Source organism: Engystomops pustulosus, chromosome 6 (genome assembly GCF_040894005.1).
Source record: "Engystomops pustulosus chromosome 6, aEngPut4.maternal, whole genome shotgun sequence".
Classification (NCBI taxonomy): Eukaryota; Metazoa; Chordata; class Amphibia; order Anura; family Leptodactylidae; genus Engystomops; species Engystomops pustulosus.
In genome coordinates this window covers 94596848-94609858 of record NC_092416.1, presented here as the reverse complement: position 1 = coordinate 94609858, position 13011 = coordinate 94596848, and the positions used below count along the sequence as shown (strand labels likewise).

General features: G+C 41.0%; 1 protein-coding gene across 4 annotated transcripts in view; it reads left to right on the top strand.

Moving 5' to 3' along the window:
* Positions 1-12802, top strand: part of HSD17B14 (hydroxysteroid 17-beta dehydrogenase 14) — a 51610-nt gene extending 38808 nt beyond the window's left edge. The window contains exons 4-7 of one of the 4 annotated variants that reach the window (XM_072110411.1): positions 1513-1617; positions 3030-3097; positions 7454-7550; positions 9082-12802. In XM_072110411.1, the coding sequence (XP_071966512.1) occupies positions 1513-1617; positions 3030-3097; positions 7454-7550; positions 9082-9246 (435 nt within the window). In that variant the 3' untranslated portion in view covers positions 9247-12802. The remainder of the gene's footprint in view (positions 1-1512; positions 1618-3029; positions 3098-7453; positions 7551-9081) is intronic. The other 3 variants (XM_072110409.1, XM_072110408.1, XM_072110410.1) reach the window with 3 other exon arrangements.
* The last annotated feature ends 209 nt before the right edge of the window (positions 12803-13011 follow it).

Genomic DNA, 13011 nt, shown 5'->3' with positions numbered 1-13011 from the left:
TCGCAAAAGCCTATTTTCCCATTCTGTGACGTGTTCATTAAAAACTGAGTCTGTAGAACTGTTCCTGCGTAGTCAAATTAATTCACCATAAGGGATATTATCCCCCACATGTCTGGGGTGGCATGAGATGGACAACAAAATGGTATTGCCTGCAACTGCTTTTCGAAAAGGTGACACCAACACTTTATCTCCCTGTCCTGTTAAGGTAACATCTAAAAAATCAATTTTGTCTCCAAATTGGGAGGTAAATCTCAAATTCATATTGTTGGTGTTGAGGTACCCAACAAAATCAGTAAATTCTGAGTGACTACCTTTCCAAATCCACAACAGGTCGTCTATGAAGCGACCGAACCACTCCACAGACGACCTATGTGGATTGGATTCCAAAAAGACAAAACACTTGGATCATGTAAATATTTGCAAGGGAGGGGGAAAATTTTGCTCCAATAGGAGCCCCCTCCACTTGCAAATAATATTGAGAGTCAAACATAAAAAAGTTGTTTTTAAGGAGAAAATCTGTTGACATTAGAATAAATTCCTTTACTTCAGCAGAATAAGTGCTGAATTCCTCCAAATGTCTGGAGAGAAAGAATAAAGCTTGCTCATGTGGAATTGAAGAATATAACGAGGTTACATCACAAGTCGCCCAACGAAAAGTATTCTCCCATTTAATGTGTTCCATTATTTGTAGTACGTGTTTAGTATCCTTTAAATAGCTGGGGGTTACCATAGTTAATGGCTGTAAATAGTGGTCAAGCCAGTCTCCCAGTCTCTCCCCAAGACTGCCAATTCCTGCGACAATGGGTCGACAGGGGGGAGGGAAAATCCCCTTGTGCACCTTGGGGAGAGAGTGGAAGACCGGCATGACAGGAAACCTGTTCACCAAGTATTCTCTGAGTAACTCCCAAAGCTTCACCCTCATTTAGATGTTTCTGTAGGTTTTTTTGACAATTAGCAGTAGGATCACTGCTTAATTTACAATAGGTGCTGACATCATTAAGCATGGATTCATTCAATTTTTTATATAGGGTAGCATTCATCAGGAAAATAGAACCCCCCTTGTCCGCACTTCTTATAACTAAGTCTGTATTGTTTCTCAGATCTTGTAGAGACTTTCTCTCCGAGCTTGTTAAGTTCTTTTTACCATGAAAAGAGTCACATTGTGACTTTAGTTTAGTAAGCTCTTTTTCTACAACAACCTGAAACCTATCCATATGATCACACCTTGACATTACTGGATAGAAATCTGGGTTATTGGTAATAAAAGGTCATCTCCTGCAGACCATGACAATAGAGGCTGTGTACCTTGCCTAATGGTTTTATGTTATTTGGAACTTCAATAAAAGCAAAGTCTTATAAGCAAATTCCCCAGAGACGCTGGATTACTTTTCTTCGTTTGGGAGTATTATTCAACAGTATTATGAGCTTCACTACAGTTTAAACTATAGTTTGTAATAGTGTCTTATGTTGCCATATATGTTACATTTTCTTTATTTTTCCTGTATATTTCAGTATGCTTTACCACATCTACGAAAAACTCAAGGGAACATTATCAATGTTTCAAGCCTTGTTGGCATTATTGGTCAGAAACATGCAATACCTTATGTTGCCACAAAGGTATGATGTCTTTAATACGCAAGATTTTCCTGTAATGTTACGATTGATACTTTTACCTTTTTGTGATTGTTAAATCAGGGCATATTTTATTTATCTGTTTATGATAAATCAAACATAATTTGTGGCAAGGAACTGACTGCCTTGTGCAACATTTACAGGGGCGTAACTACAGTGGTAGAAGCCATTGAAGCCGCTATGGGGCCCACAGTGTCAGGGGGCCCCATCATCCAACATGACAATAAAGAATGGAGGATGTGCACCATTATATTATTTTACTGCACATTGTAAAGCATAGTATGTATATAATATATGTGTGATATGTGATATTTATGTGTATATGATGTATATGTATATCTTTTATAGTGTTTATATACAGTTTGTGTATATATGTTGTATGCATGTATATGGCAATGTGTGTGTATGTATATGTGTATATGCTCTGTATGTTTGTGTAGGTGTATAAGAGTGTGTGTATGAATAAAGAACTGTGGCCCACATTTTGCAAAATCAGTGCAAACTGCATATGTGCTGGGTGCGCCAGATTCAAAATTTGTGGAGCCCGTTCATCAGGAATCTGACACGCCCTCCACTTCTCCACCAACTATTTTTTGGTGTACCTTTAACATGGGGCGGGCGTTCAACAGACTTCTTTTGGACCCGACTGTGCTCTGAAACCCCCCTTTATGTCCAGAAATTTGTGTTGCGCCGGATATAGTGCAGCTGCGCCACATATGTGGTGCTGACACTTCTTAAATACCTGTGTTTGCACTTGAAAGAACCTGCAATGTCTGACAGAAAACTGGCACAAGGGCCTTAATAAATATGGGTCTGTATGTTTATATATATGTATATTTTTATGCCAGAAGGGGGGCCCCATTCAGAAGTCTGCTATGGGGCCCTGACTCTCCTAGATATGCCACAACACATTTATCAAGTGTTTTAGATACTGTTTGGACTAGTACAATAAAAGGGCATTATAGATTACACACTAAAACCTGTGTGCCTCCTGGAATGTATGGAATAAATAATTAAGCATTAAGCATTAGACACAATGTTAAATCTGGTGCAGCATGGCCTCCTGCACATGGCCGTACATGAATTAGGCATGGTCACGGAACAGTGAGACGCCATGTCTTTGAAAGGGCACTTTGAATGGACATGTCAGCGGGGCCACAAACAGTGGCAACAATCTGTTGTTTGCGGCTCAACTTTTGTGCATGGTTGTGTGCATGTGGCCTTATATCTATCTGCTTCCATGCTGTTCTACTTTTATAAACTTTTGATAGATGTACCACATTTCGTTATGTTTTTTTGTGATTTTCTATCCAAATGATGTTACAATAACAAATATGAAATTAACGAATAATTTAGTGGCGAATAATTTTGTGTTGTGTCTTGGCATTATTAACTAGGGTGCAGTGACAGCAATGACCAAGGCCATGTCTGTGGATGAAAGTCAGTACAATGTAAGAGTAAACAGGTAAGACTGTCTTTTGTCATAAATGAAATTAAAATATATAGTCTTTCTTAAATCCAACCTTCTAGAAATACTGCTAACATAAAAGTACTGAAATGTTACTTAAAGGACATCTACTAGTGGTAGACTGGTGGTTGAGTGTCCTATTTAGACTGCTCGTTAAGTCTAGTCTAAGCTTTTGGGCATCTTTCTTAATGAAACTTTGTAAAACAGACGGAGGTGGTTAGGCAGATGGTGCCCGAGCGCCTCTCGGCTTGCCCGGCTATTGATTTTTTTCACCCCCCACCTGCAAGTCTCCTCCTGCTCCCATCTGGGGAATTACGATCTGGACGATGACTTCAGAGGGTCCGGTGCGTGGAGAGAGCGGGGCATGTGTTCTCTCCAATTTCCCAGCCGGGAGCAGGAGGCGGCTTGCAGCTGGGAGCATGAATTTTAAGTTATTACTTCATTAATAAAGATGCCCGAAAACTTCTTAAAAATAGTCCCCCCATCCCCTAGACTGAACAAGCAGCCTAATTAAGACGCTCTACCACCAGTAAACTGGTGGTAGATGTCCTTTAAATAATATCCATAAAAAGGGGAGAGCTCCTTGGGGCCTAGGAAATTCTCAACAAACTTGTAATGTAATTTCGATATGTGGGATGGCACAGTCACATTGTCACAAAAGAGGTGTGACAACATGTAGAGTGCCCATATCAAAAAAAGGAGTGCCACAGCCCCAAAATGGGACGCAGTTTAGAAAAAGGTGTGCAATCAGCTGAAATATACACTCACCGGCCACTTTATTAGGTACACCTGTCCAACTGCTCGTTAACACTTAATTTCTAATCAGCCAATCACATGGCGGCAACTCAGTGCATTTAGGCATGTAGACATGGTCAAGACAATCTCCTGCAGTTCAAATCGAGCATCAGTATGGGGAAGAAAGGCGATTTGAGTGCCTTTGTATGTGGCATGGTTGTTGGTGCCAGAAGAGCTTGTCTGAGTATTTCAGAAACTGCTGATCTACTGGGATTTTCACGCACAACCATCTCTAGGGTTTACAGAGAATGGTCTGAAAAAGAAAAAACATCCAGTGAGCGGCAGTTCTGTGGGCGGAAATGCCTTGTTGATGCCAGAGGTCAGAGGAGAATGGGCAGACTGGTTCGAGCTGATAGAAAGGCAACAGTGACTCAAATCTCCACCCGTTACAACCAAGGTAGGCAGAAGAGCATCTCTGAATGCACAGTACATCGAACTTTGAGGCAGATGGGCTACAGCAGCAGAAGACCACACCGGGTGCCACTCCTTTCAGCCAAGAACAGGAAACTGAGGCTACAATTTGCACAAGCTCATCGAAATTGGACAGTAGAAGATTGGAAAACGTTGCCTGGTCTGATGAGTCTCGATTTCTGCTGCGACATTCGGATGGTACGGTCAGAATTTGGCGTCAACAACATGAAAGCATGGATCCATCCTGCCTTGTATCAACGGTTCAGGCTGGTGGTGTCATGGTGTGGGGAATATTTTCTTGGCACTCTTTGGGCCCCTTGGTACCAATTGAGCTGACTATGTCCATCCCTTTATGACCACAATGTACCCAACATCTGATGGCTACTTTCAGCAGGATAATGCGCCATGTCATAAAGCTGGAATCATCTCTGACTGGTTTCTTGAACATGACAATGAGTTCACTGTACTCAAATGGCCTCCACAGTCACCAGATCTCAATCCAATAGAGCATCTTTGGGATGTGGTGGAACGGGAGATTCACATCATGTATGTGCAGCCGACAAATCTGCGGCAACTGTGTGATGCCATCATGTCAAAATGGACCAAAATCTCTGAGGAATGCTTCCAGCACCTGGTTGAATCTATGCCACGAAGAACTGAGGCAGTTTTGAAGACAAAAGGGGGTCCAACCCGTTATTAGCATGGTGTACCTAATAAAGTGGCCGGTGAGTGTATATGTTAAGTGACGCAAAATCCTGGTATATTACTATTAAAGTTCACAAAAAGGAAATCCACAAATGAAGCAATATATGATTAACAGTCCATAATCAAAGAACCAGATAGAGATTAACATCTCTGGTAAAAATAGTAGAGATAGTTAAAATCATCCTTGTTACATGCACTATATGGCAACTTCCAAAAAATGTTAGAATATTGGAAAATACTATGGCTGCTGACTAATTGGGGACATTACTACTATGACAGTAGATTGCTTCTCTGTCAAGATGATACGCAGAGTGCTATGCTCTCATCTGAACCTTCATACCACAACACCACACCACCATAATGCAGGTGTTGTCTTATTGCACATATCAGGGGCTCCATAGCCATGGCGGACAGCAGTTTGCTTCCTTCCGTAGCTCCACTATTTATCTCCTCATGATCATACCCATTGGGGCAGATTTATCAAGCAGTCTGAAAGTCAGAATATTTCCAGTTGCCCATGGCAACCAATCACAGCTCAGCTTTCATTTCACCAGTGCTCATGAATATTTTAAAGGGGAGCTGTGATTGGTTGCCATGGGCAATTGGAAATATTCTGACTTTCAGACTGCTTGATAAATCTGCCCCATTATCTCTACAGTCACAGCCATAAGTTTTGAGAATGACAAATATTATATTTCACATGATCTGTTACCCACTGGTTTTTATGTGTGTTTCTCAGATGTTATCACATACAGAAATACAATTGCAATCATATTATGAGTAACAAAAGCTTTTATTGACAGTTAGAATGAGTTAATGCAGCAAGTCAATATTTGCAGTGTTGACCCTTCTTCTTCAGGACCTCTGCAATTCTCCCTGGCATGCTCTCAATCAACTTCTGGACCAAATCCTGACTGATAGCAGTCCATTCTTGCACAATCAATGCTCGCATTTTGTCACAATTTGTTGGTTTTTGTTTGTCCTCCCGTCTCTTGATGATTGACCACAAGTTCTCAATGGGATTAAGATCTGGGGAGTTTCCAGGCCATGGACCCAAAATCTCTATGTTTTGTTCCCTGAGCCATTTAGTTATCACCTTTGCTTTATGACAAGGTGCTCTATCATGCTGGAAAAGGCATTGTTGATCACCAAACTGCTCTTGCACAGTTTTGAGAAGTTGCTCTTGGAGGACATTCTCGTACCATTCTTTATTCATGGATGTGTTTTTAGGAAAGACTGTGAGAGAGCTGATTCCCTTGGCTGAGAAGCAACCCCACACATGAATGGTTGCAGGATGCTTTACAGTTGGCATGAGACAAGACTGGTGGTATCACTCACCTTGTCTTCTCCGAACAAGTGGTTTTCCAGATGTTCCAAACAATCGGAAAGGGGATTCATCAGAGAAAATGACTTTACCCCAGTCCTCAGCAGTCCACTCCCTGTATCTTTTGCAGAATATCAGTCTGTCCCTGATGTTTTTTTCTGCAGAGAAGTGGCTTCTTTGTTGCCCTCCTTGACAGCAGGCCTTGCTCCAAGAGTCTCCGCCTCACAGTGCGTGCAGATGCACTTACACCTGCCTGCTACAATTCCTGAGCAAGCTCTGCACTGCTTTTAGCCCGATGCCGAAGCTGAAACACTTTTAAGAGACAGTCCTGGTGCTTGCTGGTCCTTCTTGGGTGCCCTGGAGCCTTTTTGGCAACAATGGAACCTCCCTCCTTGAATTCCTTGATGATGATATAGATTGTTGACTGAGGTGCACTCTTTCTAGCTGCGATACTCTTCCCTGTTAGGCCAGTTTTGTGCAGTGTAATGATGACTGACCGTGTTATCTTTAGAGATACCATGGTTAACAGAAGAGAAACAATGATGCCAAGCACCAGCCTCCTTTTAAAGTGTCCAGTGGTGGGATTCTTACTTAATCAGATTGATTTCAAGCCCTGTCCTCATCAACACCCACACCTGTGTTAATGGAGCAATCACTGAAACAATGTTAGCTGCTCCTTTTAAGGCAGGCCTGAAGTTGATATGTGTTTTGGGGTAAAAAGTTCATTTTCTAGGCAAATATTGACTTTGCAAATAATTGCTTCTAAGCTGATCACGCTTTATAACATTCTGGAGTATATGCAAATTGGCATTATAAAACCTGATGCAGTAGACTTTGTAAAAATTAACATTTGTATCATTCTTAAAACTTATGGCCATGACTGTATACACTGTACACCAGGGATCAGAATCCCCAAAACTGCATAATCCCAACTGGCGCTCCAGCAGTCTTCATCTGCTCACATAAAAAATAGACCATGGCCCCAAGATAAGTTTAGTTCATTGATAGGATATTCTTATTATTTACGACAATGGAAATAAATCAGATTGGATTTGATGTAATTTTTTGCATTCTGAGGTCATTTCTACATTCTATAAAACACCATTATGTGCCCGCAGCATATCACCAGGAAACATATGGACACCAATGTGGGAGGAGCTGTCCCGTCAATCAGCTGATCCAGATGCCATGGTCCTAGGAGGGAAGGATGCACAGGTAGAAGGGCTGTTACATCTTGGTTTTGTGATGTGGAGTAAAAAAACCCTATGTGTAAAAAAATAATTAATTAAACATATAAAGTAAATACATTCAATTTTTGGCTTTATGCATTAGCCATATATTAGCCATATATTTGGTGTCATGCATGACCTAATAAGAAGAGGACCCGCACCCCTGATTTTGGGAAGTGGTTGTGCGACAACCCTGCCAGTGCATAGGTCAGTTAGGTTTTGTCCCTCTCCTTGTCAAGAGTTGTCCAGTGAGCCTGCTCAACTCACTCAGAGGCCTCTTACATGATAGACTTAGTAATTACAGCTGCAAGCCTCTGTCTGAGAGGTCATGAGTTAACTGTTTTAACCAATGATATGCTCTGTCATTACACTAAGGAAGGAGTGTGCTGGTTGGACAAATGTTTGCCACATCATAAGGGGGAGTTTATAAAACCCCTTATGGGTGGGAGCATATGGTCAGTCTATAGTCCAGTCTCAGTGAGAGATCAGTCACAGAACTTGGGAATTCCGGCTCTTCTTGGTGATAAATATATAATAGGGAGCCACAGGCCAGTCAATCACCCCATGCCACTCCACTTTTAACCCGATTGTATTGGGTGTGGTGAGGCGGTTTGGGGGCGGGGTTGAGTGAGTCATTCACAAACCAGAGCCGGCACTTAGAGCGGTCTTGTTCACGAACGACACTTCATTACTCAGAACCATGAAGTGTGCAGCACAAGCCAGTGCTCCAGCCCAGGAAGCAGAGATGTCACAGGCAAAACAATTTTTTGAGAAAATTAATTTTCCTCTAGCCGCAGCTCCAAAGTTCTTCTTATTGTTCTCCTATAGCGTTAGATATCCATTTCCTTTCGTCTCTAAATGATTCTTATCAGACGATGTTGCCACGAGAAACATACAAGCAGATGGTGTAGTGTGTTTCAACAGGTTTCGAATTTATTAAAAAACATACTCACAAAACACAAGTAAAACTGCGCATCAAAGTTAATAGCGGGACGCTAGCTCCACAAAGCTGCCCAACCCAGGGTTTCGCCTACAAGGCTTCTTCCAGGACGGCGCCGTATTCCGGCGAAAGATAAGACATGTCCTATTTTTCTCACGACTACGGAACGGAGCGCCCATTGCCGTGTATGGGGGACGTATATACGCCGTATATACATTGGCCTTATATAAGTCCCCGATACGTTCGTGTGAATGTAGCCTTAGACTGTTTAGTTTCTATAATTATCTATTATTATGAGCATTTATTATGAAAAGAGAGCATGTGCAATCAGTCTGTCCTTTCAACTGTGTTTGAGTATTTAAATCTGCACAAGCCAGCTGTTGTGACCATGACTGAGGACACAAATATGAATTGTCCAAAACATGTAGGTGAGCATATACGTTTTATGACATACAACCTTGTATTTGTCATAAAAAAACAAGGCTGTTTTTATTTTTACTCCATGAGTGCTGGATCTATTACATGCTTGTGTCTATTGTAAATAATCCCATTTATCATGTGTGTCTTTTGATTTTAGCTTCTAGGTCGAATGGGGACACCTGAGGAGTGTGCCAATGCTGCTCTGTTCCTGGCAGCGGAAGGTACATTCTGCACAGGTATTGATATCCTCTTAACAGGTGGAGCTGAACTCAACTATGCCAATAAGAATCAACAGAAGACAAGGAGCAGCATTTATGACTGACTTTACATCACATGGAAAGTTATTGCATTGGATAGAAACTTCCAATATAAAGATTCTTTACTTTAAATCCGAACAGAACAAGTACAAAAATCATTGCTTAATCGAAGTTGAATATTAATCCAACAAATTGGAGCATCCTAGGTGTTGGGGTATGGTGCCATCAACAGCTGAGATCTGCTTTCACCTGTGATTCCGTAGTAAGCTTGGAGCACTACAGGTAATCTGGATATATTAACCCCTTAAGGACGCAGCCATTTTGTAGCTTAAGGCTCAGCCCGATTTTTTGGATTCTGACTTGCGTCTCTTTATACGGTTATAACTTTTGAACACTGTTACTTATCAAAGCGATTCTGAGATTGTTTTTTCCCCACATGTTGTACTTCATTTTAGTGGTAAATTTTGGCAGATAAGTTTTGCGTTTATTTACAAAAAAAAGAAAATATGATCAATTTTTGGAAAAATTTGCCATTTTCGAAATTCAAAATCATTGCGTTTTCAGGCAGATCGATTTACCACCTAAATAAGTTGCTGAATAACATTTCCCATTTGTCTACTTTACATTTTCATAATTTGTGAAATGTCTGGATAATTTATTTTGATGTCACGCGGCTTACAAAAAGAATATCGCTTTTCCGGATTTTCAGAATTGACTATTTTGGGGATAAATACAGTTTTGAATGAAATTTTACATATTTAGCATCAAAACCCCCTATATAACCAACCCATTTTCAAATCCGCACCCCTGAAGCTATCAGAAACAGCTTTTACGAAGATTGTTAACCCCTTGAGATCTTCATAGTAATTGAATCAAAATGGAGGTGAAATTTAGAATGGTCATATTGTTCCCTTATACGTTCATTTAGCCCTAAAATTTACACATTTCCAAAAGATAAAAAGAGAAAACCCACCATACAATTTGTTCTGCAATTTCTCCTGAGTACAAAGACCCCCCACATGTGGCTGTGACTTGTGTTATGGGGGCACAGCGAGGTGCAGAAGGGAAGGAGGGCGCTGCAGCTGCCAGGATTTTAGTTTCCTCATTGGCCCCTTTTGAAGGCTATAAAATTTTCGCTTTTTCGTTATTGGGGCCATGTGATGCCATTTTTTTTGCGGGATGAGATGCTTTTTCCAATGTTACCATTTTGGGGTTGGTATCACCTATTGTTGAAAATTTAGGAACTTTTTTTGAGGGCAGGAGTAGAAAAGCATCAATTCTGTACTGGATTTTTTACTTGGATTTTTTTTTGGTGTTCACCGTATAGACTAATAATCATGTTATCTTTATTCTATGGGTTGATACGATTACGGGGATACCAGACATGAATATATTTTCTTACGTTTTACTAAATTTGTCAAACAAAACCCTAATGTGGGGAAAAATCTATCATTTATGTATTGCCGTCTTCCAAGTGGCATAACATTGTTACTTTTTTGGCTACGGAGCTGGTTGATGGCTTTTTTTTTGCGGGACATGTTGTACTTTGCACCAGTATCATGTCGCAGTACATATGGTTTTTTGATCACATTTTATAGCATTTTTTGTGGGATTGAAAAGGTAAAAATCATAATTTTTGGAGGGTTTATAACAGTTTTTTTTTACGGCGTTTATCGTGCGGGTTCAATAATGATTTACTTTTATTCTACGGGTTGTTTCGGACGCGGTGATACTATATATGTGGGGTTTGTCTTATGATTTAGACTTTTTTTTGAGTTATATGTCTCTTTATATGTTTTGGGGGTTTGGGGCATTTTTAGTGATTTATGACTTTATTTTTTTATTGAATAACTTTTTTTTTTACTTTTTCACTTTTATACCATGGGACATCATAGTATCATAGTATATAAGGCTGGAAGGAGACGCAAGTCCATCAAGTCCAACCTTCAAGAATTAAATAAATGTTTTATCCACATAACCTGTGATATTTTTTCTCTCCAGAAAGTCATCCAGGCCTCTCTTGAACATGTACATAGAGTCCGCCATAACAACCTCCTGCGGCAGAGAGTTCCATAGTCTCACTGCTCTTACAGTAAAGAACCTTTGTCTATGGTGATGGTAGAATCGCCTCTCCTCTAGGCGTAGAGGATGCCCCCTTGTTCTGGTCACAGGCCTAGGTATAAAAAGATCTTTGGAGAGATCCTTGTACTGTCCGTTCAGGTATTTGTACATTGTAATGAGGTCTCCCCTCAGTCGTCTTTTTTCTAAACTGAATAAGCCCAAATTTTGTAATCTGTCATTGTATTCTAGTCCTCCCATTCCCCTAATAATCCTGGTTGCTCTCCTCTGCACCCGTTCCAGCTCTACTATATCCTTTTTATATACTGGTGCCCAAAACTGTACACAATATTCCATGTGTGGTCTGACCAGGGATTTGTATAAGGGCAGAACTATGTCTTTATCATGAGAATCTATTCCTCTCTTGATACATCCCATTATTTTATTTGCTTTAGCAGCAGCCGCCTGGCTCTGGTCACTAAAATTAAGTTTACCATCCACCAATACGCCCAAGTCCTTTTCAGCTTCAGTTTTACTAAGTAATTGACCGTTTAGAACATAATTATACTTTTTGTTTCCATGGCCCAAGTGCATAACTTTACATTTATCTACATTAAACCTCATCAACCATTTCTCTGCCCATCCCTCAAGCTTCCACAAATCCCTCTGTAATGCTAAACTATCGACCTCAGTATTTATTACTTTACACAGCTTAGTATCATCTGCAAATATTGAAACTTGACTGTGTAAACCCACTACAAGGTCATTAATAAAAATATTAAAAAGAAGTGGCCCCAATACTGACCCCTGTGGCACTCCACTGGTAACATCAACCCAATCTGAGAATGTGCCATTAATGACCACCCTCTGTTTTCTATCACTAAGCCAATTACTTACCCAGATACACAGATTTTCTCCTACTCCCAGCAGTCTCATTTTATATACCAACCTTTTATGTGGCACGGTGTCAAATGCCTTTGAAAAGTCCAGATATACAACATCCACAGCGTCCCCCAGATCCAGTCTTGAACTTACCTCCTCGTAGAAACCAATCAGATTAGTCTGACAGGACCGATCTCTCATAAACCCATGCTGACGCTGGGTTATAAGGTTGTGCACAGTGAGATACTCCAGGATAGCATCTCTAATAAACCCCTCAAATATTTTCCCCACCACAGCAGTTAGACTTACGGGTCTGTAGTTTCCAGGATCGCTATTTGATCCTTTTTTGTATATTGGTACCACATTTGCTATGCGCCATTCCTGTGGAACATAACCAGTCCTCAGTGAATCTTCAAATATTAAAAATAACGGTCTGTCTATCACCGTACATAATTCATGCAGAACCCGGGGGTGTATGCCATCTGGCCCAGGTGATTTATCTATCTTAGTGGATGCGAGGCGGCGCCGTACCTCTTCCTGGGTTAAACTGTTGACATTATAAAAAGCATCTGATTGCTTCTTCATGATAATATTCTGCAATACTGATGTATTGCAGAGTATTATCAGTGTCAGCCTATACACTTGCATAGGCTGGCACTGTGCCAGTAAGATGACGTCACAGACGCCATCTTACTGGCAATTCTTGCAGGTAACTCTGGGGTCCAGATCGGACCCCAGAGTTACTATAGCAACGATCGGCGCACCCCGAAAACGGTTCGGGGGGGCCGATCGTGGGGGAAAGACCCCCCAGATACATGTTAGATGCCGCGGTCGCGCTGACCGCGGCATTTAACGGGTTAAGCACCCGCGATCGGAGACAACTCCGATCG